Here is a 25,625-nt window from a genome sequence, read left to right on the forward strand (position 1 = left end):
TAAAACATTCTGGCATCGCCTATTTCGGCTGAAGCTAAACACACCCTGAGATACAGCAGTTTCACTCTGAGATATACATCTAAGCTATACCACCCTTCACATCAAAATAAGGGCATATTTGAACCAGAAAACAGACAAGAATTTTCACAGCAGCATTATTCCTAACAATCCAAACTGCAAACAATATGTTTAATTAATAGGAAAACCTGCCAAATACTCAAAACATGGAATCCTACGTAGAAACTACAACTTCTTTTTTTTTAATCTTTTTTTTTTTTTTATTTGACAGAGAGAGACACAGTGAGAGAGGGAACACAAGCAGGGGGATTGGGAGAGGGAGAAGCAGGCTTCCCGCCGAGCAGGGAGCCTGATGCGGGGCTCAATCCCAGGACCCTGGGATCATGGCCTGAGCTGAAGGCAGACGCTTAATGACTGAGCCACCCAGGCGCCCCAGAAACTACAACTTCTATCCAGCTTGCAAGCTAAGAATGCTTTCCATGTTTTTAAAGGATTGTACTACAAAAACATAGGAGCATAAGTGAGAGACTTTCACAGAATATGCCTGACTCTTATTGCACAGCAAAAACAAATACACCTATGTGCAAAAACATGAATCATTCTTAAAAATATTGAGCAAAAGCTGCCTCACATTTAAAGATGCATGAAGTATAATTACAATGACACACAGAAATAGGCACAACTAAAAATATGATTAGGAATGATTTTTTAATATGATAAAACTATAAAGAAAAGCCTTAAAGTGCTTGATATCAACAGCAGGATGGTAATTACCTTTGGGTGTGAGGACGCAATATAATTGGGAAGAGGCTCACAGCACATCACTGGGTGCTGGCAGCATTCTGTTTCTTGGCCTGGGCAATGATGGCTTTATGTAAATATACATTACTTTTATACAGATCAACTTCTAGATCTTTTAAACTAACAATAAACAGAAGTGCTCAACAACTCCAAAAGCCTGTTCTTTAAAAATACCAGTAAGGGGGAGGAAAAGATAGTGGAGAAGTAAGGGACCTACTCCAACCAGTCCCTGGATTTGAGCTGGATATCTACCAGACCACTCTGAACACCCACAAAATCAGCCTGAGATGTAAGAAGATATATCTGGATCTCTACAGAGTATCACAGGCGGTTGGTTTCAAGGTATGAAGCAGGGAGGGAGCCATGGGGATCCTGCACCCCCAGTTCCCAAAAGCCTCCCACGCTGCGGATGGGGCACAGACTTGCAGACCGATAGCGGCAGGGAAAGGACTTTAGGGCAGCCCCCCAAACTGAAACGGGAGCAGTGGGGCCCCGCGTGCACACTGGGGGGCGGCTGGCAGTTTTAGAAGCACAAAGGGCAGAGATGTGCCCCCGAGCCCCAATCTGGAGGCGAGGACTGGGAGTCCTGCTGAGAGGCACACAACCCAGGATGCTGCAGTTTATAGCAGCACAGACAGAAACAGAGATAGTGTGGCCTGGAAAGCTCACTAAAGAACAGACTGCAATCTCTCTGTTCTGAGGCAGAGGACTGGAAATGATCTCTTCTGCTCTGACTCTCAGAAGAGACATGGAAAGCCGCCAGGGAAAGCCGCCAGAGAACAAAAGCCCCCCAAAACCAGTTTTCACTGAGCCAATCCCCCCCCCCACACACATAGAAGGCAGGGCAACTCTGCCCAAACAGGGTTGCCTGAGTAACAGCGCGACAGGCCCCTTCCCCAGAAGACAGGCTGGGAGAACAAGAGGCCAACAACCCTAAGGTCCCTAGAAAACAGGTGCATCTTGCTTGGGTTGTGGTCAATAAGATGGACTCTGTACATTCCCTCAACCACCCCTCAACAGAATGACTAGGAGGAGGAACCCCCCAAATAGGAAAGACTCAGAGACTGTGACTTCTGCCACAGATTTACAGATGGATACAGATATAACCAAGATGTCAGAAATGGAATTCAGGATAGCAGTTGTGAAGACAATAGCTAGAATGGAGAAATCGGTTAATGGCAACATAGAGTGTCTAAGGGCAGAAATGAAAGCTGAACTGGCAGAATTTAAAAATGCTATCAGTGAGATCCAATCTAATCTAATCTAGATAATCTAACAACTAGGGTGAGTCAGAAGAACGAATTAGTGATCTAGAAGACCAATTGATAGAAAAGAAGGATACTACACTTGATCTCAGCCAAAAGGCCAAGAAGCGATTGATAGAAAAGAAGGATAAAGAGGAGGCCAGGGAGAAACAACTCAAAATCCATGAAAACAGAATCAGAGAAATAAGTGACACCATGAAACGTTCCAATGTCAGAATTACTGGGATCCTTGAGGGGGTGGAGACAGAGAGAGGACTAGAAGATATATTTGAGCAAATCATAGCTGAGAACTTCCCTAATCTGGGGAATGAAACAAACATTGGTGTCTTAGAAGCAGAGAAGACCCCTCCCAAGATCAAGGAAAACAGGCCAATGCCCCAGCATGTAATAGTAAAACTTGCAAATCTTAGAATCAAGGAAACCATCCTAAGGGCAGTTAGGGGGAAGAGATTACTTATGTACGGAGAGAGGAACATCAAAATAACATCAGACCTATCCACAGAGACCTGGCAAGCCAGAAAGGGCTGGCAAGACATATTCCAGGTACTAAATGAGAAGAACATGCAGCCAAGAATACTTTATCCAGCAAGGCTGTCATTTAGAATGGATGGAGAGATGCAGAGCTTCCAAGACCAGCAGAAACTGAAAGAATATGTGACCACTAAGCCGGCCCTGCAAGAAATATTAAGCGGTGTTCAATAAAAGGAGAAAGACCTCAAGAGTCATATAGAACATAAATTTACAGAGACAATCTACAGAAACAAGGGCTTCACAGGCAACATGATGACAATAAATTCAATTCTTTCAATAATCACTCTCAATGTGAATGGCCTAAAGGCTCCCATAAAATGGCACAGGGTTGCAGACTGGATAAAAAGACAGGACCCATCCATATGCTGTCTACAAGAGACTCATTTGGAACCTAAAGATATATGCAGACTGAAAGTGAAGGGATGGAGATCCATCTTCCATGCCAGCAGACCTCAAAAGAAAGCTGGGGTAGCAATTCTTATATCAGACAAATTAGATTTTAAGCTAAAGACTGTAGTTAGAGACACAGAAGAACACTATATCATTCTTAAAGGGTCTATCCAACAAGAAGATCTAACAATTGTAAATATCTACGCCTCCAACATGGGAGCAGCCAACTACATAAGCCAACTGTTAACCAAAATAAAGAGTCATATTATTAATAATACGTTAATTGTAGGAGACCTCAATACTGCACTCTCAGCAACAGACAGATCATCTAAGCAGAAAATCAACAAAGAAACAAGAGCTTTGAATGACACACTGGACCAGATGGACCTCAGAAATATAGACCGAACATTCCACCCTAAAACAATAGAATACTTATTCTTCTCGAGCGCACACAGAACTTTCTCCAGAATAGACCACATACTGGATCACAAATCAAGTCTCAACCAAAAGATTGAGATTATTCTCTGCATATCCTCAGACGATAATGCTTTAAAACTGGAACTCAATCACAAGAAAAAATTTGGCAGAAATTCAAACACTTGGAAGCTAAAGACCACTCTGCTCAAGAATGTTTGGGTCAACCAGGAAAGCAAAGAAGAACTCAAACAATTCATGCAAACCAATGAGAACGAAAACACATCGGTCCAAAACCTATGGGATACTGCAAAGGCGGTCCTAAGGGGGAAATACATAGCCATCCAAGCCTCACTCAAAAAAATAGAAATATCCCAAATTCACCAACTAACTTTATACCTTAAAGAACTAGAGAAAAAGTAATAAACAATGCCTAAGCCACGCAATAGAAGAGAAATAATTAAGATTAGAGCAGAGATCAATGAATTAGAAACCCAAAACACAGTAGATCAGATCAACGAAACTAGAAGCTGGTTCTTTGAAAGAATTAATAAGATCAATAAACCACTGGCCAGAATTAGCCAGAAGAAAAGAGAAAGGACCCAAATTAATAAAATTATGAATGAAAGGGGAGAGATCATGACTAACGCCAAGGAAATAGAAACAATTATTAGAAATTATTATCAACAACTATATGCCAATAAATTAATCAATGTGGAAGAAATGGATGTCTTCCTGGAAACGTATAAACTGCCAAGACTGAAACAGGAAGAAATTGACAACCTGAATAGACCAACAACCAGTAAGGAGATTGAAGCAGTGATCAAAAACCTCCCAATAAACAAGAGTCCAGGGCCTGATGGATTCCCCAGTGAATTCTACCAAACATTCAAAGAAGAAATAATGCCTATTCTCCTGAAGCTGTTTCAAAAAATAGAAACAGAAAGAAAGCTTCCAGACTCATTTTATGAGGCCAGCATTACCTTAATCCCCAAACCAGGCAAAGACCCCATCAAAAAGGAGAATTTCACACCGATATCCCTGATGAATATGGATTCCAAAATTCTCAAGAAAATTCTAGCTAATAGGATCCAACAATACATTAAAAGGATCATCCACCACGACCAAGTGGGATTTATCCCCAGGATGCAAGGGTGGTTCAACATTGGCAAATCAATCAATGTGATAGAACACATTAATAAGAGGTGAGAGAAGAACCATGTGGTCCTCTCAATTGATGCAGAAAAAGCATTTGACAAAATACAGCATCCTTTCCTCATTAAAACTCTTAGAGTATAGGGATAGAGGGAACATTCCTCAAGTTCATAAAGTCCATCTATGAAAAACCCACAGCGAATATCATCCTCAATGGGGAAAAGCTGAGAGCCTTTCCCTTAAGATCAGGAACACGTCAAGGATGCCCACTCTCCCCACTATTGTTCAACATAGTACTAGAAGTCCTAGCAACAGCAATCAGACAACAAAAAGAAATAAAAGGTATTCAAATTGGCAAAGAAGAAGTCAAACTCGGGGCACCTGCGTGGCTCAGTTGGTTAAGCGACTGCCTTCGGCTCAGGTCATGATCCTGGAGTCCCTGGATCGAGTCCTGCATCGGGCTCCCTGCTCAGCGGGGAGTCCGCTTCTCCCTCTGACCTGCCCCCCTCTCATGTGTGCTCTCTCTCTCTCTCAAATAAATGAATAAAATCTTTAAAAAAAAAAAAAAGAAGTCAAACTCTCTCCTTTCGCAGACGACATGATACTTTATGTGGAAAACCCAAAAGACTCCACCCCCAAATTACTAGAACTCATACAGCAATTCAGTAATGTGGCAGGATACAAAATCAATGCACAGAAATCAGTTGCTTTCTTATACACGAACAACGCAACTGTAGAAAGAGAAATTAGAGAAACGATTCCATTTACAATAGCACCAAAAACCATAAGATACCTCGGAATAAACCTAACCAAAGAGGTAAAGGATCTATACTCTAGAAACTACAAAACACTCATGAAAGAAATTGAGGAAGACACAAAAAGATGGAAGAATATTCCATGCTCATGGATCAGAAGAATAAACATTGTTAAAATGTCTATGCTACCCAGAGCAATCTATACCTTCAATGCCATCCCGATCAAAATTCCAATGACATTTTTTAACATTTTTTTAAAAGATTTTATTTATGTATTTATTTGAGAGAGAGAGAGAGCGCGCAAGAGGGGGTAGGGTTAGAGGGAGAAGCAGACTCCCTGCCGAGCAGGGAGCCCGATGTGGGACTCGATCCCGGGACTCTGGGATCATGACCTGAGCCGAAGGCAGTCACTTACCCAACTGAGCCACCCAGGCGCCCTCCAATGACATTTTTCAAAGTGCTGGAACAAACAATCCTAAAATTTGTATGGAATCAGAAAAGACCCGGAATCACCAAGGAAATGTTGAAAAAGAAAAACAAAGCTGGGGGCATCACATTGCCCGATTTCAAGCTATATTACAAAGCAGTGATCACCAAGACAGCATGGTACTGGCACAAAAACAGACATATAGACCAATGGAACAGAATAGAGAGCCCAGATATGGACCCTCAACTCTACGGTCAAATAATCTTCAACAAAGCAGGAAAAAATATACAATGGAAAAAAGACAGTCTCTTCAATAAATGGTGCTGGGAAAATTGGACAGCCACATGCAGAAGAATGAAACTCGACCATTCTCTAACACCCTACACAAAGATAAACGCAAAATGGATGAAAGACCTCAATGTGATACAGGAATCCATCAAAATCCTAGAGGAGAACATAGGCAGTAACCTCTTCGACATCGGCCACAGCAACTTCTTTCAAGATATATCTCCAAAGGCAAGTGAAACAAAAGCAAAAATGAACTTTTGGGACTTCATCAAGATAAAAAGCTTCTGCACAGCAAAGGAAACAGTCAACAAAACAAAGAGGCAACCCACAGAATGGGAGAAGATATTTGCAAATGACACTATGGATAAACGGCTGGTATCCATGATCTATAAAGAACTTCTCAAACTCAACATCCAAAACACAAATAATCAAGTGAAAAAATGGGCAGAAGACATGAACAGACACTTCTCCAAAGAAGACATACAAATGGCTAACAGACACATGACAAAATGTTCATCATCATTAGGCATTAGGGAAATTCAAATTAAAACCACACTGAAATACCACCTTACACCAGTTAGAATGGCAAAAATTAACAAGGCAAGAAACCACAAATGTTGGAGAGTTTGTGGAGAAAGGGGAACCCTCTTACAGTTGATGGGAATGCATGTTGGTACAGCCACTTTGGAAAACAGTGTGGAGGTGCCTCAGAAAATTAAAAATAGAGCTACCCTATGACCTAGCAATTGCACTACTAGGTATTTACCCCAAAGACACAGATGTAATGAAAAGGGCCATATGCACCCCAATGTTCATAGCAGCAATGTCTGCAATAGCCAAACTGTGGAAAAAGCCGAGATGCCCTTCAACAGATGAATGGATAAAGAAGATATGGTCCAGGGCGCCTGGGTGGCTCAGTCGTTAGGCGGCTGCCTTCGGCTCAGGTCATGATCCCAGAGTCCTGGGATCAAGTCCCACATGGGGCTCCCTGCTCAGAGGGGAGCCTGCTTCTCCCTCTCCCACTCCTCCTGCTTGTGTTCCTGCTCTCGCTGTCTCTGTCTCTGTCAAATAAATAAATAAAATCTTAAAAAAAAAAAAGAAGATATGGTCCATATATACAATGGAATATTACTCAGCCATCAGAAAGGATGAATACCCAACTTTTGCATCAACATGGATGGGACTGGAGGAGATTATGCTAAGTGAAATAAGTCAAGCAGAGAAAGTCAATTATCATATGGTTTCACTTATTTGTGGAACATAAGGAATAGCATGGAGGACATTAGGAGAAGGAAGGGAAAAATGAAGGGTGGGAAATGGGAGGGAGAGATGAACCATGAGAGACTATGGACTCTGAGAAACAGAGGGTGTTAGAGGGGAGGGGTGTGGGGGGATGGGTTCGCCCGGTGATGGGTATTGGCAAGTACTGCATGGAGCACTGGGTGTTATACGAAAACAATGGATCATGGATCACCACATCAAAAACGAACGATGTATTGTATGGTGAGTAACATAACATTATAAAATTAAATTAAATTAAAAAAATAAAGACACACAAAAAATAAAAATACCAATAAAACATACCCATTTGTAGTGAAACGGATAACTCAGGTAAAATAGACATTTTTTTGTCTTGAAAAAAATACTATGAACATTTTTGGGTCACTAAGTTTGAAATGCTGGATGAAATCATAATTTTATGATCTAAACCTCCTGGAAACATGTTAACTCCAGACAATGTAGCAGGTGAATTTTATGGGTAAGCAACTGGACACATGTGTATGTCCACTACCACCTAATTGCTCAGTGGACCCAATACACTGAGATAAGAATAAACTATAAACATTGGCAACTGGAATGAAAATTAAGGTTATATTCAGACAATATCATCATGGACACGGAGAAAGAGATTCAAGGAATTAACTAATATAAAAGAGGAAATGCTCCTCCAGAAACCACTAAGCAGATTTTCGCATACAGCTGGCTAGAACTGCACCATATAATATCCTAAGCTCATTTCACAGAAATTCAGTCATCAGCAATGGGAACTGGAACCACCATCAATGACTAAGACCAACCAGTACTTACTAATAAACCGAGATATAGGTCACCTTACAAGAGGGACGGATACGAAACAAAATGGAGATTCTGTGAGCAAAGAATAAAGTGTGAATGTATATCAGGCAAGGAAGCACCGGTGTTCGCCGCTTCTGTGTATTAAGAGGTGAGTGCAGGCGTTGACAAACATTTTCTGCAAAGGGATAGATATTACACATTTTCAACTTTAAGACCCCTGGCACAAGGACTCAGTTCTTCCTTTTCCGCGGGAAAGCTGCCATAGACGACGCTTAACAGACGGGGGAGAGGGGTGGCGGTTTAGTCCCTCGGTCTGCAGTTAACCCCTGGACAAAGGACTTTAAAAAACAAACCAAAGAACAGAGGGTTTCGAACTACTGTTCTGGGCTCTGCAGCCTTCTGTCCCAACAGCCGAGGTTGGAACCTCAACCCAAACTCCAGCCCCGGGGACCTCGGCGTCCAAAGCTTCAGCCCTCACATGCATCTCTCTGTACCAGACACTGATTACACACGCCCTTATTAATCCGAAACCCGAGCCAGACACCCCGATGTAATGAGCATCCACCCGGGCCCCAATATCACTGGGCCCCAAATCAAATCTCCCACCGGAACCAGACACTGCGATCCTCTGCACATCGCCTGCACCACCGACAGGCGGACGCATCTGCAGAACCCCAACCTCTCGACAGCGCGGACACAGTGGTTGAGCTCTACAGACCCTTAACCGTCTTAATCACCCCCAAAGTACCCTAACCACAGACAGGTGAGTCACAGACTCCCAGCTGGTTCCTTTCAAATACCTCTACTTTGGCGCTCGGCCCAATCGATCCCCGCCAATTCCACAGGCTCACCCTACTCCACTTCCACCCTGTGGACATCACGTCATCCTGTGAGAAACAAACCTCCTAACGGGACAAAACAGTAAATAAAACCCAGAAAAATCTTCAAGGGATAAAAGCACACAGGGACCCGATTTTCTCCAGACCAAAAGGAGAGTCTAAACGTAACACTTCCGCGAACTGCTTCTACTCCTCGGCACGTCGCCCAACTTTTCGTCAGCCGACGGCGGCCGAGGAGGCCCTGAAGCCTTTGAAGAATGGTGAACCACAGTTCGCCGTATTTCCAGGGAGGCAATATGTCCGCGCCCGCTCGTTGTGGCTGTGGGGGCGGCCATGTTGGGACACCTGACGTTACACAAGGCGAAGGGGCGGGTTTGCGGCCACAAGCCAGGGATGGCCGGGATCGTGAAAAGCCCTTCATATCTCATCCTCAGCGTTGGCAGGTGCGGAAAATGGGTAGATTTCCAGAGACTCAAGCTCTTGGAGGCAAAAATGGTGTGGGCTAAATCGTTTTCGCGGGCTGGACAGGAAGTAACAAGGTCAGGGTGTATATTATCCACTCTGTATTTTTTAAAAAAGGAAGTTTCAAAACAGTCAATAGAAGTTCAGGTGTGGATACTGCAGCAGAGAAGGAACTTCTGGAGAGAAAAAGTAATACATCCGGTAAACGGACACCCACGGAAAGCTTGTGGTGAAAAATTGCTTGCAGGAAGCGGTTTTTAAGAACAGAAAGATTTGGGGCACCTGGGTGGCTCAGTCGTTGGGCATCTGCCTTCGGCTCAGGTCATGATCCCAGGGTCCTGGAATCGAGCCCCGCATCGGGCTCCCTGCTCGGCGGGAAGCCTGCTTCTCCCTCTCCCACTCCCCCTGCTTGTGTTCCCTCTCTCGCTGTTGCTCTCTCTCTCTGTCAAATAAATAAAATCTCAAAAGAAAAAAAGAACAGAAAGATTTTGGGCAACTAGTACAGTGTTGTTGCGGGACTGTTGAGCACAGTGGTCAAGAAAGAATTCTTGAGAGGTACTCTGGTGCAACTTAGTAAGTTTGTTTAAGTAGCTCAGGGACAGGACCCCTCCGTGGAAGGAGCTGCACTTTTGCTGTATGAAACTGGTGGTTATATGCTTAGTGTTCAAGGACGGGGGGACATGCCGGGAGTATTAGATCATTAATGTTTTCTTTGAATTTCTACTCCTAAAACTACATTTGCAAGATTTCGCTGGTGTCTATCTTTCAGTTTGATATTAACTATGGATGACATTTACAGGCAGTCATGAGGCCCTTTAAGAATGTTGCATGACCCTCCCCCGTCTCATGCTCTCTCTAGCTCATTCTCTCTCTTAAATAAATAAAAAATAAATAAATAAATAAATAAATAAATAAATAAATAAATAAATAAAAAGAATGTTGCAACCAGGGCACCTGGGTGGCTCAGATGGTTAAGCGTCTGCCTTCGGCTCAGGTCATGATCTCAGGGTCCTGGGATCGAGTCCCGCATCGGGCTCCCTGCTCAGTGCAGAGCCTGCTTCTCCCTCTCCCTCTGCCACTCCCTCTGCTTGTGCTCTTCTGTCTATCTCTCTGTCAAATAAATAAATAAAATCTTAAAAAAAAAAAAAAAAAAAGAATGTTGCAACCAGCACATACTTGACTCTTACTGAAACAGTGCAGGTCAGCCTTCTGGGCTAAAGGTGAATGATTTTGTGCTTCTTTCCCTCATGGGTGTGAGATTGGCCATCACCAACTGAAGGAAAGAGCAGCTGGGACAAACCTACATTGGGACTGGGATTGGGGCCTCAGGGAAAGGCCACTAAAAGTGAGGCCATCGGGCACCTGGGTGGCTCAGATGGTTAAGCGTCTGCCTTCGGCTCATGTCATGACCCCAGGGTCCTGGGATCGAGTCCCGCATCGGGCTCCCTGCTCCTTGGGAGCCTGCTTCTCCCTCTGCTTCTCTCTCTGTGTGTCTCTCATGAATAAATAAATAACATCTTTAAAAAAAAAAAAGTGAGGCCATCAAGGGTCTGGAGCCAATGAGAAAGGTACAACCACAATTGACAGTCCAAAAATATTAAGGTCGATAGCTTTTCTCCCAAGGTACCAAGATGATTCAATGGGATTAGTCTTTTCAACAAACAATGCTGGGATAATTGTATTTCTATTTGCAGAAAAATAAATTAGGACCCTTAACTCTAACCATATACAAAAATTAACTAAAGATATTTCCCAGACCTAAATATAAGGGTTAACAGTATGAAATTTAGAGAGGCAAACTGGAGATAATGTTCATAAACCAAATAAGTTAGCCAGCGAGTTCTGAGACAAGACAGTAATGGATGAGCCATAAAAGAAAAAGTATTAAATTGGACTTAGTTAAAATTAAAAATGTTTGTATTTCGGATACCTGGCTGGCTCAGTCGGTAGAGCATGTTACTCTTGATCTCGGAGTCATGAGTTCAGGCCCTACATTGGGCATGGAGCCTACTTAAAAAATAATAATAAATAAAAATAAAACCATCTGTACTTTTTTTTCTTTTAAACATTTGTACTTTCTAAGCACAGTATTTGAAAAGTAAAGAGTGGAGCCAGAAATTGGAAGAAAATATCTCCACATTATACATCTGATAAAGGACTTGTATTCAGAATATATAAAGAATTGTTGGGACCCCTGGGTGGCTCAGTAGGTTAAGCGTCTGCCTTCAGCTCACATCATGATCTCAGGGTCCTGGGATTGAGTCCCGCATCGGGCTCATTGCTCAGTGGGGAGCCTGCTCCCTCTGCCTGCTGTTCCCCCTGCTTGTGCTCACTCTCTCTGACAAATAAATAAAATCTTTAAAAAAAAAAAAGAATTGTCAAAATTCAACAATAACAAAACAACCATCCAGTTACTTTTGGTGGTCATGAAAATTTCTAAAAATTGGTTTGTGGTGATGGTGGCACAAGTCTATAAACTTAGTGAATGTCACTGAATTGTACACTCATTAATGGTAAATGTTATATGTACATTTTGACAATAAACCTGTTAAAATGAATTGCTGTACCATACTACAAAATGTATAGGGTATGATTTTTTTTTTTTTTAAGACACCAAGTATAATTGCAAAATATAAACTACCTAGGAGTAAAAGTAAATGGAGATGTCTGGAACATATAAGAAAAAAGTTACAACAAATCTTGCGCCTGGGTGGCTCAGTCATTAAGCGTCTGCCTTCGGCTCAGGTCATGATCCCAGGGTCCTGGGATCGAGCCCCGAATCGGGCTCCCTGCTCAGCGGGGAGTCTACTTCTCCCTCTCCCTCTGCTGCTCTCCCTGCTTGTGCTCTCTCTGTCTCTCAAATAAATAAAATCTTTAAAAAAAAAAAAAATCTTGCAGTGAGAATGTAAGAATTTGGATAATGAGAGGATCAAAATAGAAACTGAACATAATTGAAGATTTTGTTCTTCAAGTGTACCTTACTTTAATGCATACATTTTATGTGACTCTAGTTACCATCCTACAAGTTCACCTATGATATTATTACAGCTGCATAATAATATTATATATAGATATGCATAAACTTTTTATAATATGGAAGTATGTTTACAATGAGAAATTAACTGATAAAATTTGGTTACACCTATTTTTCCCAGTTTTATTAAGATATAATTGATGTGGGTTTTATCTATTTTTAATAAACTTTTTTTCAGAAAATCTTAGATTTACATAAAAGTCACCAAATACTACAAAGAGTTCACATATACCTTATTCAGCTTCCTCTCATGTGACCACTTTTTATAATTATGGTACATTTGTCAAATTAAGAAGACAACATTGTATAATACTCAACTGTATTACAGATTCTATTCATATTTCACAAGTTTTTCCACTACTATCTTTTTTCTGCCCAAGAATACAATAATGCATTTAGAAAACATGTTTCCTTGATTTCCTCATGTCTGTGACCATTCATTAGTCTTTTCTTTTTCATCTCTCAATTATTTTGAGGAGTACTGATCAGGTACTTTGTATATTGTCCATCTTTTGGGTTGGTCTAAGTTTTCCTCATTAAACAGGGGTTATGCATTTTGGAAAGACACTCAGAACTGAAGTTCCTTTCTCATCACATCATAGGTAGGGGTACCAAATATCAAAATGACTTAATGTTGATCTCCTAGTAAAGGTATGTGTGCCAGTTTTCTCCACTGAAAATATCAAAACCAATTCTGGCCAAAAAGAACCATCATACATACAGTGCTTACATCAACAGATTTCAAGTATTGGTATTGATAGCATTGTTGAAAAAATAAGCACATAGATCAATGGAGATCGCAGAAAAAGACCCACACAAAGCAAATATACTCAACTGTTTGACAAAGGTACAAAGGCTATTCAACGGAGAAAGGACAGACTTCAACACATCATGCTGGAACACGAAGATGTTCCTAAGGAAAAAAAAAAAGAATCTATACATTCATCACACAAGTCATGTATCTGATAAAGGACTGGTATCCAGAACACAGAAAGAATTCTTAAGTCAACAATAAGAAAACTCAGTTTAAAAATGGGCAAAGACCTTGAACAGGCACTTGATCAAAGACAGATGGCAAACAAGCATATGAAAAGATGATCGACATCATAAGTTATTAGGAAATTACAAATTAAAAACTGCAGTGTGATACAAGTACCCAGATATTGGAATCGCCAAAATTTAAAAAAACTGAAAGTATAAAATGCTGGTGATAAGGTGGAGTAAGAGGGACTCTTACTATTTGCCAGAGACAATGCAAAAACATACAGGCGTGTTAGAAGATAGGCAGAGTCTTGAATGTAGATGACCCCAATTTTTGGAAAGTTAATCTAAAAAATTTCTTTTAACAAAATTGCTCTCACTGAGGAGGAGAATTTAAGAAAATGGTTGCTTTTACTTGTGTCAAACCTGAAAGGAAATATCTGGGTAAACTTGGCCATAAGTTAAAAATCCTCTCTTTATTCATGGACAAACCAGTTGATCATGGTGAACTACTCCGGTTTTTGTGGGGACAGTGAGAAGAGTGGATGTAGGAGACAAATTTTCCTTCACATTTTTGTAGAACCTTGAGAAGGGACTTGAAAAACCGAAAGGAAATGTTTCCACCGTCCAAAAGTTGAGCCTCAAAACACCCACTAGCCCGGGGCTATGGGTCTCAAAACTTCCAGACTCCTATGTTCTCAAACACGGACAAACCCTGCACTCCCCAAACAACACTGATCTCAAATTCGATCTCAAGTTCAGCCCAGGAGCTCTGGTCCATGGAAACTCCCGCCCCTACCGCCACAGGCTGCTCCCTGTCAGAAGCCCCGGGTGAAATCCCTAAGGTAGCCGAGGGGCAGTGATCATGGGTCCGCACCTGCCACCTAGTTCTCAGTTACCGAGCCAGGCTGAGTCAACACACAGGCCCCAGGCCCTGACCGTCGGCCCTTCATCATCAGTCTCTGAAGACCATGCCTTAACTCACGCCCGCATTTCTCGGTGACTGACCCCAAATAAAACCCCAAACAACGAAAACGTCCCCACACGTGTTCCCGCTTCACCGGCTGGGCTCCTCACTCGGGACCCACACCCAGTCAGGCGCACCAGATCCGCGCCTCCGAGGGCTCCCCGGATGGCGTCCGACTGCGGTGCCCTCCGCGCCCTCCCCGCCAGCGCGGGGACGTCGAGGGCTGCGAGGAGCGCGTCTGGCGCGCAGCGGCCCTTCCGGAAGTGCGCTCGGCTTGCTCGGGGCCTGCGAACACGCGGGTGTGAGGGGACTACCGTTTCCTCCAGAGCGTGTCTGGCGCTTCCGACTGGAGCTGCCATTGGCTGCCAGCACTCTCCTCGGCGGGAAGAAATGGCACCGTCTTGAGGGCAGCCGGGGCCTTCCTCTCTTCTCAAGAGATGGTCACGGGCGCAGAGCTAACTACCTTTCAGAGGCGGCAACCTCTCTGAGCCCGATGTGGCGTGGGGTGCATTCTAATCATGAGTTTGGGAAAAACAGCAAGTCGATGGTTCCCCTGAGCCACTGGGCAGGAAGAACTTGGGTGCGGCCAGTTTGCAGTAAGTCCGGTGTCCAAAAGCAGAGGAGACCCCAGAGAGCTCCTCGCTTGGTCTCCGTCGAACTGTCCTCCTCCTGTGCGTCTCCTTTATTCACACAACTGCCACAGGACACTTCCGGTCACCAAATCGTGTGGGGATTTCCACACACCAAGCGATTTTCCAGGACACCAGCTGGGTGTCCTACAATGTAACCCTATTCTGACACCGCCAACGTGGAGATAGTGTCAGACCCCACAAGTGAAGGGCCCAGTCCTACAAAGTGTACCCCTCTCCCCATTTCATATGCCAATGGCAAGCAGCAGGTCTGCGCATTCCCTACATTTTCTGACTTGGCTACAAGTGGGAGCTTCCCCTCCTCTGGTTCCATTAATTTGCTAGAGCAGCTCACAGAATTCAGAGACAACACTCACACCAGTTTATTAAAGGCTATGATAAAGAATATAGGTGAGCAGCCAGACCAAGACATACACAGGGTGAGACCTGGAAGGGTCCCAAGCACAGGAGCTTCTATCCCCGTGAAGTTGTGGTATGTTAACCTCCATGTACCTGGATGTGTTCACCTACCTGTATGTTCACCTACCATTGGGGATTTTATGGAGGCTTCCTCAGGTAGAATTGATCAATTAACTCAACTTCCTTCTCCCATTTCTGGAGAATTGGGGGGGAGGAGGCGGGGAGGGAAGGCATGGCTGAAAGTTCAAAGCTTCTATGGCTTAGTCTCTCTGGTGACCAGTCCCCATCCAGAAGCCATACAGGAGCCCACCCAAGGTTGCCTCATTTGAATAAAAAATGCCCCTAGTGCACTCATCACTCAGTAATTTACAAGGGTTTTAGGAGTGTGTGCCAGGAACCAGGGGCGGAGAGACCAATGTATATATTTTCTATTATCTCACAAGGTCAAATAGCCAACTTCAAAGAGTAAGTGCTAAATGATTCGACTTTCCTCATATTCTACAAATGACAAACGTACAGAATCTCTGATGCCAGGCGTTAGGTTCACAGAAAAATGTGACTATGAAGGGTTTGCATGAGGGAGTTTGTGTAGACAAAACATTCTGTGGTGTTGGTTACACAAACCTACACGTTATAAAGTTTCTTAAAACTGTATGTAAAAAACAAACAAAAATGAGTCCATGTTAAAACTGGTGAGATCCAAGTAAATCCTGTGGTTAAAAGCATTATACTAATTTCACTTTCCTCTATTTGATAATGAACTCTGGTTATGTAAAATTTTACCTTTGGAAGTAGCGGGCTGAAGGGCATTTAGGAAATCTCTGAAATATTCCAGTTTTTATGATTCTAAACTTACTTCAAATTCAAAATCGATGCTGCTTATAAACTTGGCTAAACACCCAAATACACTGAGTTATATATATGAAATGAATATATTACTTAATTTGAAGTACTTCAAGTATTCTGTAATAACAATTAAACTTAGAACTAAAGAAATTCAAAAGTTAATTATATAACGACACAGGCACGGGACACTCCTGCATTGTACATATTAAAATTTAATCCATGGTGAGAGTAACTGCCACTATTTAAAATTTATAAAACCAATGACAAGGCAATCAGAAATAAAGCTGAAGTATCCTGTTCTGAATGCTTGTGAGGCATATTATCCACTAATTATGTATCCGTTAATTATCTTTAGACATGACGGAATGCTCTTGTTCATCATTTCCCCAAAGCTTCTTTCCTTTAAGTTGTCTGATATTTTGCTAAAGTCCACCACATTGAATGTGTTCCTAAGTTATTTCTGTATGGATTTCCTGGCAAATATATTACTTCAAGCCCTACTATATTTACTGCCACCGGAAAGTACTTGTCTAGTGTGAACTGACATCTATTGAGGTCTTACTTCTGGGCAAAGGTTCTCCCACAGTTATAGTTCTACCAATTAGAAATACTCATTCAGGGGCGCCTGGGTGGCTCAGTTGGTTAAGCGTCTGCCTTCGGCTCAGGTCATGGTCCCAGGGTCCTGGGGTCGAGTCCCACATCGGGCTCCCTGCTCGGCGGGAAGCCTGCTTCTCCCTCTCCTACTCCCCCTGCTTGTGTTCCTGCTCTCGCTATCTCTCTGTCAAATAAATAAATAAAATATTAAAAAAATATATTCATTATCTGTGATGATCACATGATAGTGTCTAATTCCCACTGACGGCTTTCCTAGTCTGTCACATTCATAGAATCTATTTCAGTCTACACTTTTTAGATGTATAATGTCCTAAAATATTTTCATCAAGGCTGACTGTGAGTTGTTTTGTAAATTTTTTCATCAACATAAAATATGACACAATTGATCACTAAAGATAATACTATTCTTTGCATTGTTATTCTTCATTACATACTATTATCTTGAGGGACTACAACGGCAACAGGTTATCCCAAAGTGACTATCTGTGAATTCTCTTATGTTTAACAAGGATTGACAAGTGGGCAAAAGTTTTCCCACAATCACTGCATCCATAGGGCCTCTCTCCTGTATGTTTTCTTTGATGAACATTGAGCCCTGACTTTGTAGTGAAGGCTTTCCCACATTCACTGCATTCATACGGTTTCTCTCCTGTGTGAATTCTCTGATGGGTAATGAGATCATTTTTACGCAAAGAAAATTTTCCACATTCAGTACATGCAAAGGAAGTTTTTCCTGTGTGAAATCTCTGATGTTGTATGAGGCAGGTCTTCTTCCTGAAGGCTTTATCACATTCACTGCATTTGTATGGTTTCTCCCCAGAATGAGTTTGCTGATGTATACCTAGAGTACTCTTCATGGTGAAGCCCTTTCCACATTCATTGCATATATACGGTTTCTCCCCAGTATGAGTTCGCAAATGTGCAATGAGCATGCTCTTTCCAGTTAAGCCTTTGCCACATTCGTTACATATATAGGGTTTCTCTCCTGTATGAGTGCGCCTATGTACATTGAGATGACTCTTCTCTGTGAAGCCTTTTCCACATTCACTGCATATATAGGGCTTCTCTCCGGTATGAGTTCGCTGATGTCCAATCAGCCGTATTTTTGCTGGAAAGCCTTTTCCACATTCACTGCATACATAAGGTTTCTCTCCTGTATGAGTGCGTTGATGTACAATCAGACGGCTCTTCACAGTGAAGCCTTTCCCACAATCATTGCATATATATGGCTTCTCTGCAGTATGAGTTCGCTGATGTACAATGAGATCACTCTTCATGGTAAAGCCTTTTCCACATACACTACATACATAGGGTTTCTCTCCTGTATGGGTTCGCTGATGTCTGATAAGAGGACTCTTCAAGGTGAAGGCTTTTCCACACTCATTGCATGTGTAGGGTTTCTCTCCTGTATGAGTTCGCTGATGTACGATGAGACAGTGCTTCAATGAAAAGCCTTTTCCACATTCACTGCATGTATACAATTTCTGTTCTGTATGAGTTTGCTGATGTGTGATAAGACTGTTCTTCAAGGTGAAACCTTTCCCACACTCATTGCATATAAAAGGTTTCTCACCAGTATGAGTTCGATGATGTGCAATAAGACGCCTCTTCTCAATGAAGCCTTTTCCACATTCACTGCATGTATAAGGTTTCTCTCCTGTATGAGTTTTCTGATGTGTAGTGAGACTAAACTTTGTAGAGAAGGCTTTCTCACATAGACTGCATCCATGGGGCTTCTCTCCTGTATGAGTTCGCTGATGATAAATAAGCCGACACTTCTTGATGAACGCTTTCCCACATTCATTACATGTATAAGGCTTCTGTCCCATATGCGTTTTCTGGTGTATATTGAACTGTGATTTCTTGAGGAATGTTTTGTCACATTCAGTACATTCATAATGTTTCAGTCCTGTATGAATTCTCTGATGTTCAGTTAGCCTGGATTTTCTAGAGAATGCCTTCCCACACAGACTGCATCCATGAGGTTTCTCTCTAGTATGAACTCTCTGATGATCAATGAGCTGAGACACCTTGACAAAGACTTTCCTACATTCACAGCATACATGGGCTTTCCGCATGTTTGGAGTTCTCTGCTGCTTAATGACCTGGGAATTATTGCTGGTGGGTTTTACACTTACAGGAAATTTTATTACACTATAAAATTGTTCATGATTAGTATGCAGAAGGGATTTCCCATCTTCATTAAACTCAGTAGAGTTCTTTGCGTTACAGTTTTTACTCTGGCTTTCAAAACTTAAATTTGATTTTAAAGGTTTTTCAAATAAGTCAAACATATCATAATTTTGCTTTAACAGGAAATGACTTTCACTCTGATTAAGAATATTTGCAAATGTATTATGTTCACAGCATTGTTCCACACTCTTCTGAATGCTTCGATTTTGCAAGTGACACTGCAGAGGATCATCAACTTTCCTGATTTCTAGGAGAGAAAAGAACAATGAATTATTCTGTAATCTCTCATAATCTTAGCTTGGCATAAAACTGTTTTAAAAATGCCTTCATGTCGGGGTACCTGAGTGGCTCAGTCTGTTAGGTGTCTGACTTCGGCTCAGGTCATGATCTCAGGGTCCTGGGATCGAGCCCCCACATTGGGCTCCCTGCTCTGCGGGGAGTCTGCTAATCCTTCTCCCTCTGCGCCTCCCCTCACTCGTGCTCGCTCTTTCAAATAAATTAAATCTTAAAAAAAAAAAGTTAAAAATAGAACTACCCTGGGGCACCTGGGTGGCTCAGTCAGTTAATCGGCTGCTTTCAGCTCAGGTCATGATCCCAGCGTCCTGGGATCGAGCCCTGCCTTGGGCTCCCTGCTCAATGGGCAGCCTGCTTCTCCCTCTCCACTGCTTGTGCTCTCTCACATGCTCTCTCTCAAATAAATAAATATTTTTTAAAAAATAGAACTACCCTCTGATACAGCAATTGAACTACTAGGTATTTACCCAAAGATAAAAAAATACAGATTTGAAGGGGCACATTCACCCTGACGTTTATAGCAGCATTATCAACAATAGCTAACCTATGGAAAGAGCCCAAATGCCCACCGACATGAATGGATAAAGAAGATGTGGTATCACAGCTATCAAAAAGAATGAAATCTTGCCTTTTGCAATGATGTGGATGGAGCTAGAGTGTATTATGCTAAGTGAAATAAGTCAGTCAGAAAAAAAACAAATACAGGATTTCATTTCATATGTATAATTTAAGAAACAAAACAAATGGGGCGCCTGGGTGGCTCGGTCGTTAAGCGTCTGCCTTCGGCTCAGGTCATGATCCCAGGGTCCTGGGATCGAGTCCCACATCGGGCTCCCTGCTCTGCGGGAAGCCTGCTTCTCCCTCTCCCACTCCCCCTACTTGTGTTCCTGCTCTCGCTATGTCTCTCTCTGTCAAAAAAAATAAAATCTTTAAAAAAACAAAACAAAACAAATGAACACACAGGAAGGAAAAAAAAAAGACAGAAGCAAACCATAAGAGACTCTTAACTATAGAGAACAAACTGAGGGTTGATGGAGGGAGGTGGGGGATGGCCTAACTGGGTGATGATGGGTATTAAGGAGGGTAGTTGTGATGAGCACTGGGTGTTATATGTAAGTGATGAATCACTAAATTCTACTCCTGAAACCAATATTACACTATATGTTAATTAGCTAGAATTTAAATAAAAATTTGGAAAAAAAAGATGTGGTATACACATACAATGGAATATTACTCAGCCATAAAAAAGAAGGAAATCTTGCCATTTGCAACATGAACGGACCTAGGGGATATAATACTAAGTGAAATATGTCAGCCAGAGAAAGACAAATACCTTGTGATTTTACCCATATGTGGAATTTAAGAAGCAAAACAAGTGCACAAAGCAAAAAGAGACAGACAAAAAAGCAGATTCTTAAATACAGAGAACAAACTGATAATTGCCAGAGGGAAAGTGGGTAGGAGGATGGGTTAAATAGATAAGGGGAGTTAAGAGCAACTTATCTTGATGAGCACAGAGAAATATATAGAATTGTTGAATCATTATATTGTATACCCAAAACTAATAACACTGTATGTTAATTATACTTAAATAGGAAAAAAAAGAATCAGACTCAAGTCTTAAAAAATTAGTGGAAATTCCATTTTGCCATCACTTTAGAAATTGAAAAGTAATAATAAATCAGCACAGCCAGTGTCAGGGCATGATTGACTGAATTACAAAAAAAAAAAATCATGTGAAAACAAAAGCTTTAGGAAAATAAATGCAGTGATAACATCTAATAACTAAAAGAAAATATGAATTAACAAAACCATGAAGAAAATAATTTGAAGCAGACATAAGTTATGACATGGTTTGGGCTGGAAATCATATAGCATGTTAAAAAAAGATATTTTCTTGTTAATCAAATGACCTTTAAGAAAAGAGCTCAGGGGCACCTGGATGGCTCAGTTGGTTAAGAGTCCAACTCTTGATTTCCGCTCAGATCATGATCTCAGGGTTGTGATATTGAGCCGTGTCAGACAGTGGAGCCTATTTAAAATTCTCTCTCCCTCTACCCCGCCCCACCCCACAAAAAGAAGAAAGCTCAGCAAGTAGAGAACATTCAAGGTAATGAGGTAATGCCAGGATAGGGAGAAATTTAAAATGTGTAGTTGTGTTGAGCTGAAAAAGAACCTAAATTTAAAAAAGAAAGGATGGAGAGAAGATAATTCCCGTTCTCACACACAAAATGGGAAGTCATAGGCTAACTGCCATGAAGAAGGGTAAAATACATAGAAAGAAAGCATGCATTAGGCAATATTAAGAGAAAAGCCAAGGGCGCCTGGGTGGCTCAGTTGGTTAGGCGACTGCCTTCGGCTCAGGTCATGATCCTGGAGTCCCAGGATCAAGTCCTGCATCTGGCTCCCTGCTCAGCAGGAAGTCTGCTTCTCCCTCTCCCGGTCCCCCCTCTTGTGTTCTTTCTCTCTCTCACTCTCTCTCAAATAAATAAATAAAATCTTTAAACAAAAAAAAGAGAAAAGCCAATTTGGATGTCTGAGAGAAGGGAAAAAGGTTAATTCACGGGAATAAAGGAAGCTTTTCAGAGTTACGAGAACTGAGAAGAAAATGAAAACGGAAGTATGGAGAACCTCCAGGGTTCTGGTGGGAAAGTGGGGGAGGGGAGCCAAAGAACGACATAAACGCACAGCAAAAACCAGGTTATCATGGAGACAAAGCATCCAAGGTGGGGTTAGATATTATGGAACGAAATCATTATTTCCTAGTAAGGTAGGCAAGCAAAGTAGTAAGAAAAAAGTGATGAAGTCAAAGTTGTTTCTTTCCAGAGAGGCCTGGAAAGTGGAATTTCATAGCAGGAGAGGTGGTAACACAGGTAAAAACACTGTCACAGTGGATCAAGAAGAAGAAGATTAGAAAATTCTAGGAGGGGGAGCCTGGCTGGCTCAGTCACTGGAGCATGCAATTCTTGATCTTGGGGTTGTAAGTTCAAGGCTCCTGTTGGGTATACAGATTACTTAAAAATAAAAATCCTTAAAAAAATTAAAAAGGGGGTGCCTGGGTGGCTCAGTCGGTTGAGCATCCAACTCTTGATTTGGGCTCAGGTCATGATCTCAGGCTGTGGGATTGAGACCTGCATCAGGCTCTGCACTCAGCGAGGAGTCTGCTTAAGGATTCTTTCTCTCCCTCCCCCTCTGTCCCTCCCCATGCTCATGCATGCTTTCTCTCTAAAAAGAAATAAATCTTTTTAAAAAATAATAAGAAAAAGAAAAGAAAATCCTACGAAGATGACTATGCAAACAAAAACAAGAAGTATATAAAGTAAACAGGGATCCAATCTCAAAAGAAAAAAAAGGGGCATATTTTCCTCTAAACTTCAACAAAGAAAAAGAGTTCTCATATGGGAAGAGAGATACAGGGAGGGGCTGTTTACGTTTCCTCAGACACTGTCACAGTTCTGATGCCTTCTCTGACTGACCAGAATACTACTGCAGCCGCCCATCTTGGCAGTTCTCACTCACCTGGGCAGATTCGGCTGTGGATTTCATCTTCTATCATCCAAAGTTCTTCTCCTTGTTCCAACTTGGAGAGTGCATCTGGTTTGCTGGCTTGATACCCTGTTCGTGAGAAAAGACAGAAGACCTAGTGGACTGGGGTACATCAAGAAGGGATAATGTTACATTTTTGGGACTAAATAGGTTTCACATCTGTAACATCAAGGCTTTTCTCTCAAAAGATGGGACATTATACCTACTTGTCTAAGGCAAGAGAAGGATCTGAGGATCTACCATTTCAAAGTATTAAAGAGTTAAGTTTGGGGCACCTGGGTGGCTCAGCTGGTTAAGTGACTGCCTTCGGTTCAGGTCATGATCCCAGGGTCCTGGGATGGAGCCCCACATTGGGCTCCCTTCTCAGCAGGAAGCCTGCTTCTCCCTCTCCCACTCCCCCTGCTTATGTTCCCTCTCTCGCTGTGTCTCTCTGTCAAATAAATAAATAAAATCTTTTTAAAAATAAATAAATAAAGAGTTAAGTAGCTGAGATAGAAAGAGCCACTGGCAGAGCACCCTATGAGTGACACAGGGGAGCTGTCCTCACCCACTGACACCAGGTTCCTATAATTTTCCAACATCATGTCCCGGTACAAGTCCTTCTGAGCGGGGGCCAAGAGCTGCCACTCCTCCCAGGTGAAGTCCACAGCCACATCATCAAATGTCAGGGATTCCTGTTATAACACAGTTATGTTTAATGAAGTGATATTCTTGTGATGATATGGAAAAAACAGATAAAGGAAATTATTCTGCTCATTTTGCCATATAGGAAATGGTGGTTTTTATTCTTTGATACATTGTGATAGAAGAAATCTTGTATAATATTATGTCATTGTGCAATCTTCTATTCATTCAACAAACTTGAAAATTTAAGAAAGTTTCTGTAATATGTATCACTAAATCCTCTTGCCTAGTGTAAGAATATGTGTAATCTATATATATTTGAGCATCTACTTGCCAATACTGAACTATATAATACTTATAAGCAAACAAATAATACAGATTTCTAAATTCACCATGAGCATTTGAGCTAATACCAAAACTAGTAATGAAGAGACTGCAGGTAATAGTCACAAGACAATACATACTAATTTCAGTGCTTAATAAACAAAATAAAAGAAACTATATAAAACATGTATAAAACAAAAGGATTAACAGATAATTAAACAAATTTGTAAAAAAAAACTATAAAGAACATATTTATGGACACGTATATGTACATAGACAAATATATATGTATGTGTGCATATAATTAGGCAGGGTTAATACCACAATAGATACAATGAAGCAACAGCTGTAAGAAATACATTTTTACATTTCTAAGTAGTAAGGGCAGTTAAGGATCTCACTCACCACAACATCTCTCTGAAGAACCATCAAAGACCTATGTGCACTTCAGACCTATGTGCCATGAAACATTAACATCCCTCAAGGAACTGGTCTGTTTTCTCCTCACAGTCAATGCCTGTGATATTGCAATATAATAAGAAGTTTGTATTTGGTATTCATCTCTGGTTCCTTGCACAAGAGCTCCTAAAGCCCTGGAATTTCCTAAGTGGTTGGGGTGGGAGGGGCATCTTACATTATTTATAAAAAGCCCCTTTCAACCATACCTGAATTTATATTAATGAGGTAACTCTGGTGGGCCCCTAGATAAACCCAAGGATGTGGCTGGTTACTAGGGAAACCAACCTACTGATTACAGGGCTGGAACTTTCAGCCCCATCCCAGCTGTCCAGTGTGGGGAGAGGGACTGGAGATTGAGACAATCACTAATGGCCAGTGATTTAATCAATCTCCCCTACATGATGAAACCTCCATAAAAAAAACACAACAGTCCAGAGCCACTTGGGTGGCTCAGTGGTTTAAGTATCTGACTTTGGCTCAGATCATGATCACAGGGTCCTGGTATGAGCCCTGCATCAGGCTCTGCGCTCAGTGGGGAGTTTGCTTATCCCTCTCCCGCTGTCCCCTCCCCCGCTTGCGCACATGCATATGCTCTCTCTCTCAAATAAATAAAATATTAAAAGAAAAAAAACCCACACTACACTACAGGGCTCAGAGAACTTCCAGGTTGGCGAGCACATCAAGGTGCTGGGAGGGTGGCTTGCTTGGAGAGGGCATGGAAGGTCGTTGCCCCTTCTCCCATACCTTGCTCTATGCCTCTCTTCCATTTGGCTGTTCCCATCTTCTATCCTTTATAATAAACTGGTAAATGTGAAGTAAAGTGTTTTCCTGAGTTATGTCAGTCACTGTAGTGAATTATCAAAACCAACGAAGGGACTGTGGGAGCTGCCTATTTGTAGTCAAGTCAGAAGTATGGGCACCCTGGACCCTCAGTACTTAGCTTCTGAAATGAGGGCAGTCTTGCAGGGCTGAGCCCTTTAAACTTGAGTATGATAGTAACTCCATGTAGTCAGTGTCAAGATTGAATCAAATTGTAGACAGGCAGTATCTGGAGAGTTGGAGAACTGGTCATTGGAGTGGAAAAACTCACATTTGGTGTCAGAAGTGTTGGCAGTAGAAACAGATCACAGTAATGCCGCCTACCATGAAACTTACCAAGATTCCCTTGTGATGACTGTCAGAGATATTTTCAGCACACTGACAGCTAATGTGACCTACAGGGTCTTACACAGTCACATATATTCATTCCAACATGAATCACAAAGTATGAAT

At 41.8% G+C, this 25,625-nt stretch overlaps 2 protein-coding genes and 1 pseudogene across 2 annotated transcripts in view; all 3 read right to left on the reverse strand.

Moving 5' to 3' along the window:
- Positions 1-9,108, reverse strand: part of LOC110573006 (zinc finger protein 350-like) — a 33,742-nt gene extending 24,634 nt beyond the window's left edge. The window contains exon 1 of the mRNA XM_021681460.2: positions 8,921-9,108. The gene's annotated coding sequence lies outside the window, so the exon portion shown is untranslated. The remainder of the gene's footprint in view (positions 1-8,920) is intronic.
- LOC123323323 lies at positions 2,041-2,196 on the reverse strand (annotated as a pseudogene).
- Positions 9,109-17,340: 8,232 nt separating the features above from the next.
- Positions 17,341-24,374, reverse strand: LOC110572996 (zinc finger protein 615-like). Its single transcript, XM_044921995.1, has 6 exons — positions 24,300-24,374; positions 23,494-23,620; positions 22,920-23,015; positions 18,841-19,353; positions 17,863-18,504; positions 17,341-17,694 (listed from the first exon to the last, which is right to left on the reverse strand). The coding sequence occupies exons 1-6, from the start codon at positions 24,321-24,323 to the stop codon at positions 17,393-17,395; spliced, it is 1,704 nt and encodes a 567-aa protein (XP_044777930.1). The 5' UTR covers positions 24,324-24,374; the 3' UTR covers positions 17,341-17,392.
- Positions 24,375-25,625: the final 1,251 nt, after the last annotated feature.

The sequence above is a fragment of the Neomonachus schauinslandi genome, chromosome 16 (assembly GCF_002201575.2).
Source record: "Neomonachus schauinslandi chromosome 16, ASM220157v2, whole genome shotgun sequence".
NCBI classification, from domain to species: domain Eukaryota; kingdom Metazoa; phylum Chordata; class Mammalia; order Carnivora; family Phocidae; genus Neomonachus; species Neomonachus schauinslandi.

Bases quoted from the DNA above. Each gene is read 5' to 3' on its own strand.
- LOC110572996 (XM_044921995.1), bottom strand. From the start codon at position 24,323: ATGGTTCTTCAGAGAGATGTTGTG. The intron at 19,354-22,919 runs GTGAGTGAGAAC...TTTCTCTCCTAG, and splicing joins CCACAGCCGAATCTGCCCAG to AAATCAGGAAAGTTGATGAT. The intron at 18,505-18,840 runs ATCAGAGAATTC...GTCTTATTGCAC, and splicing joins AAAATCCAGGCTAACTGAAC to ATCATCGAACTCATACTGGT.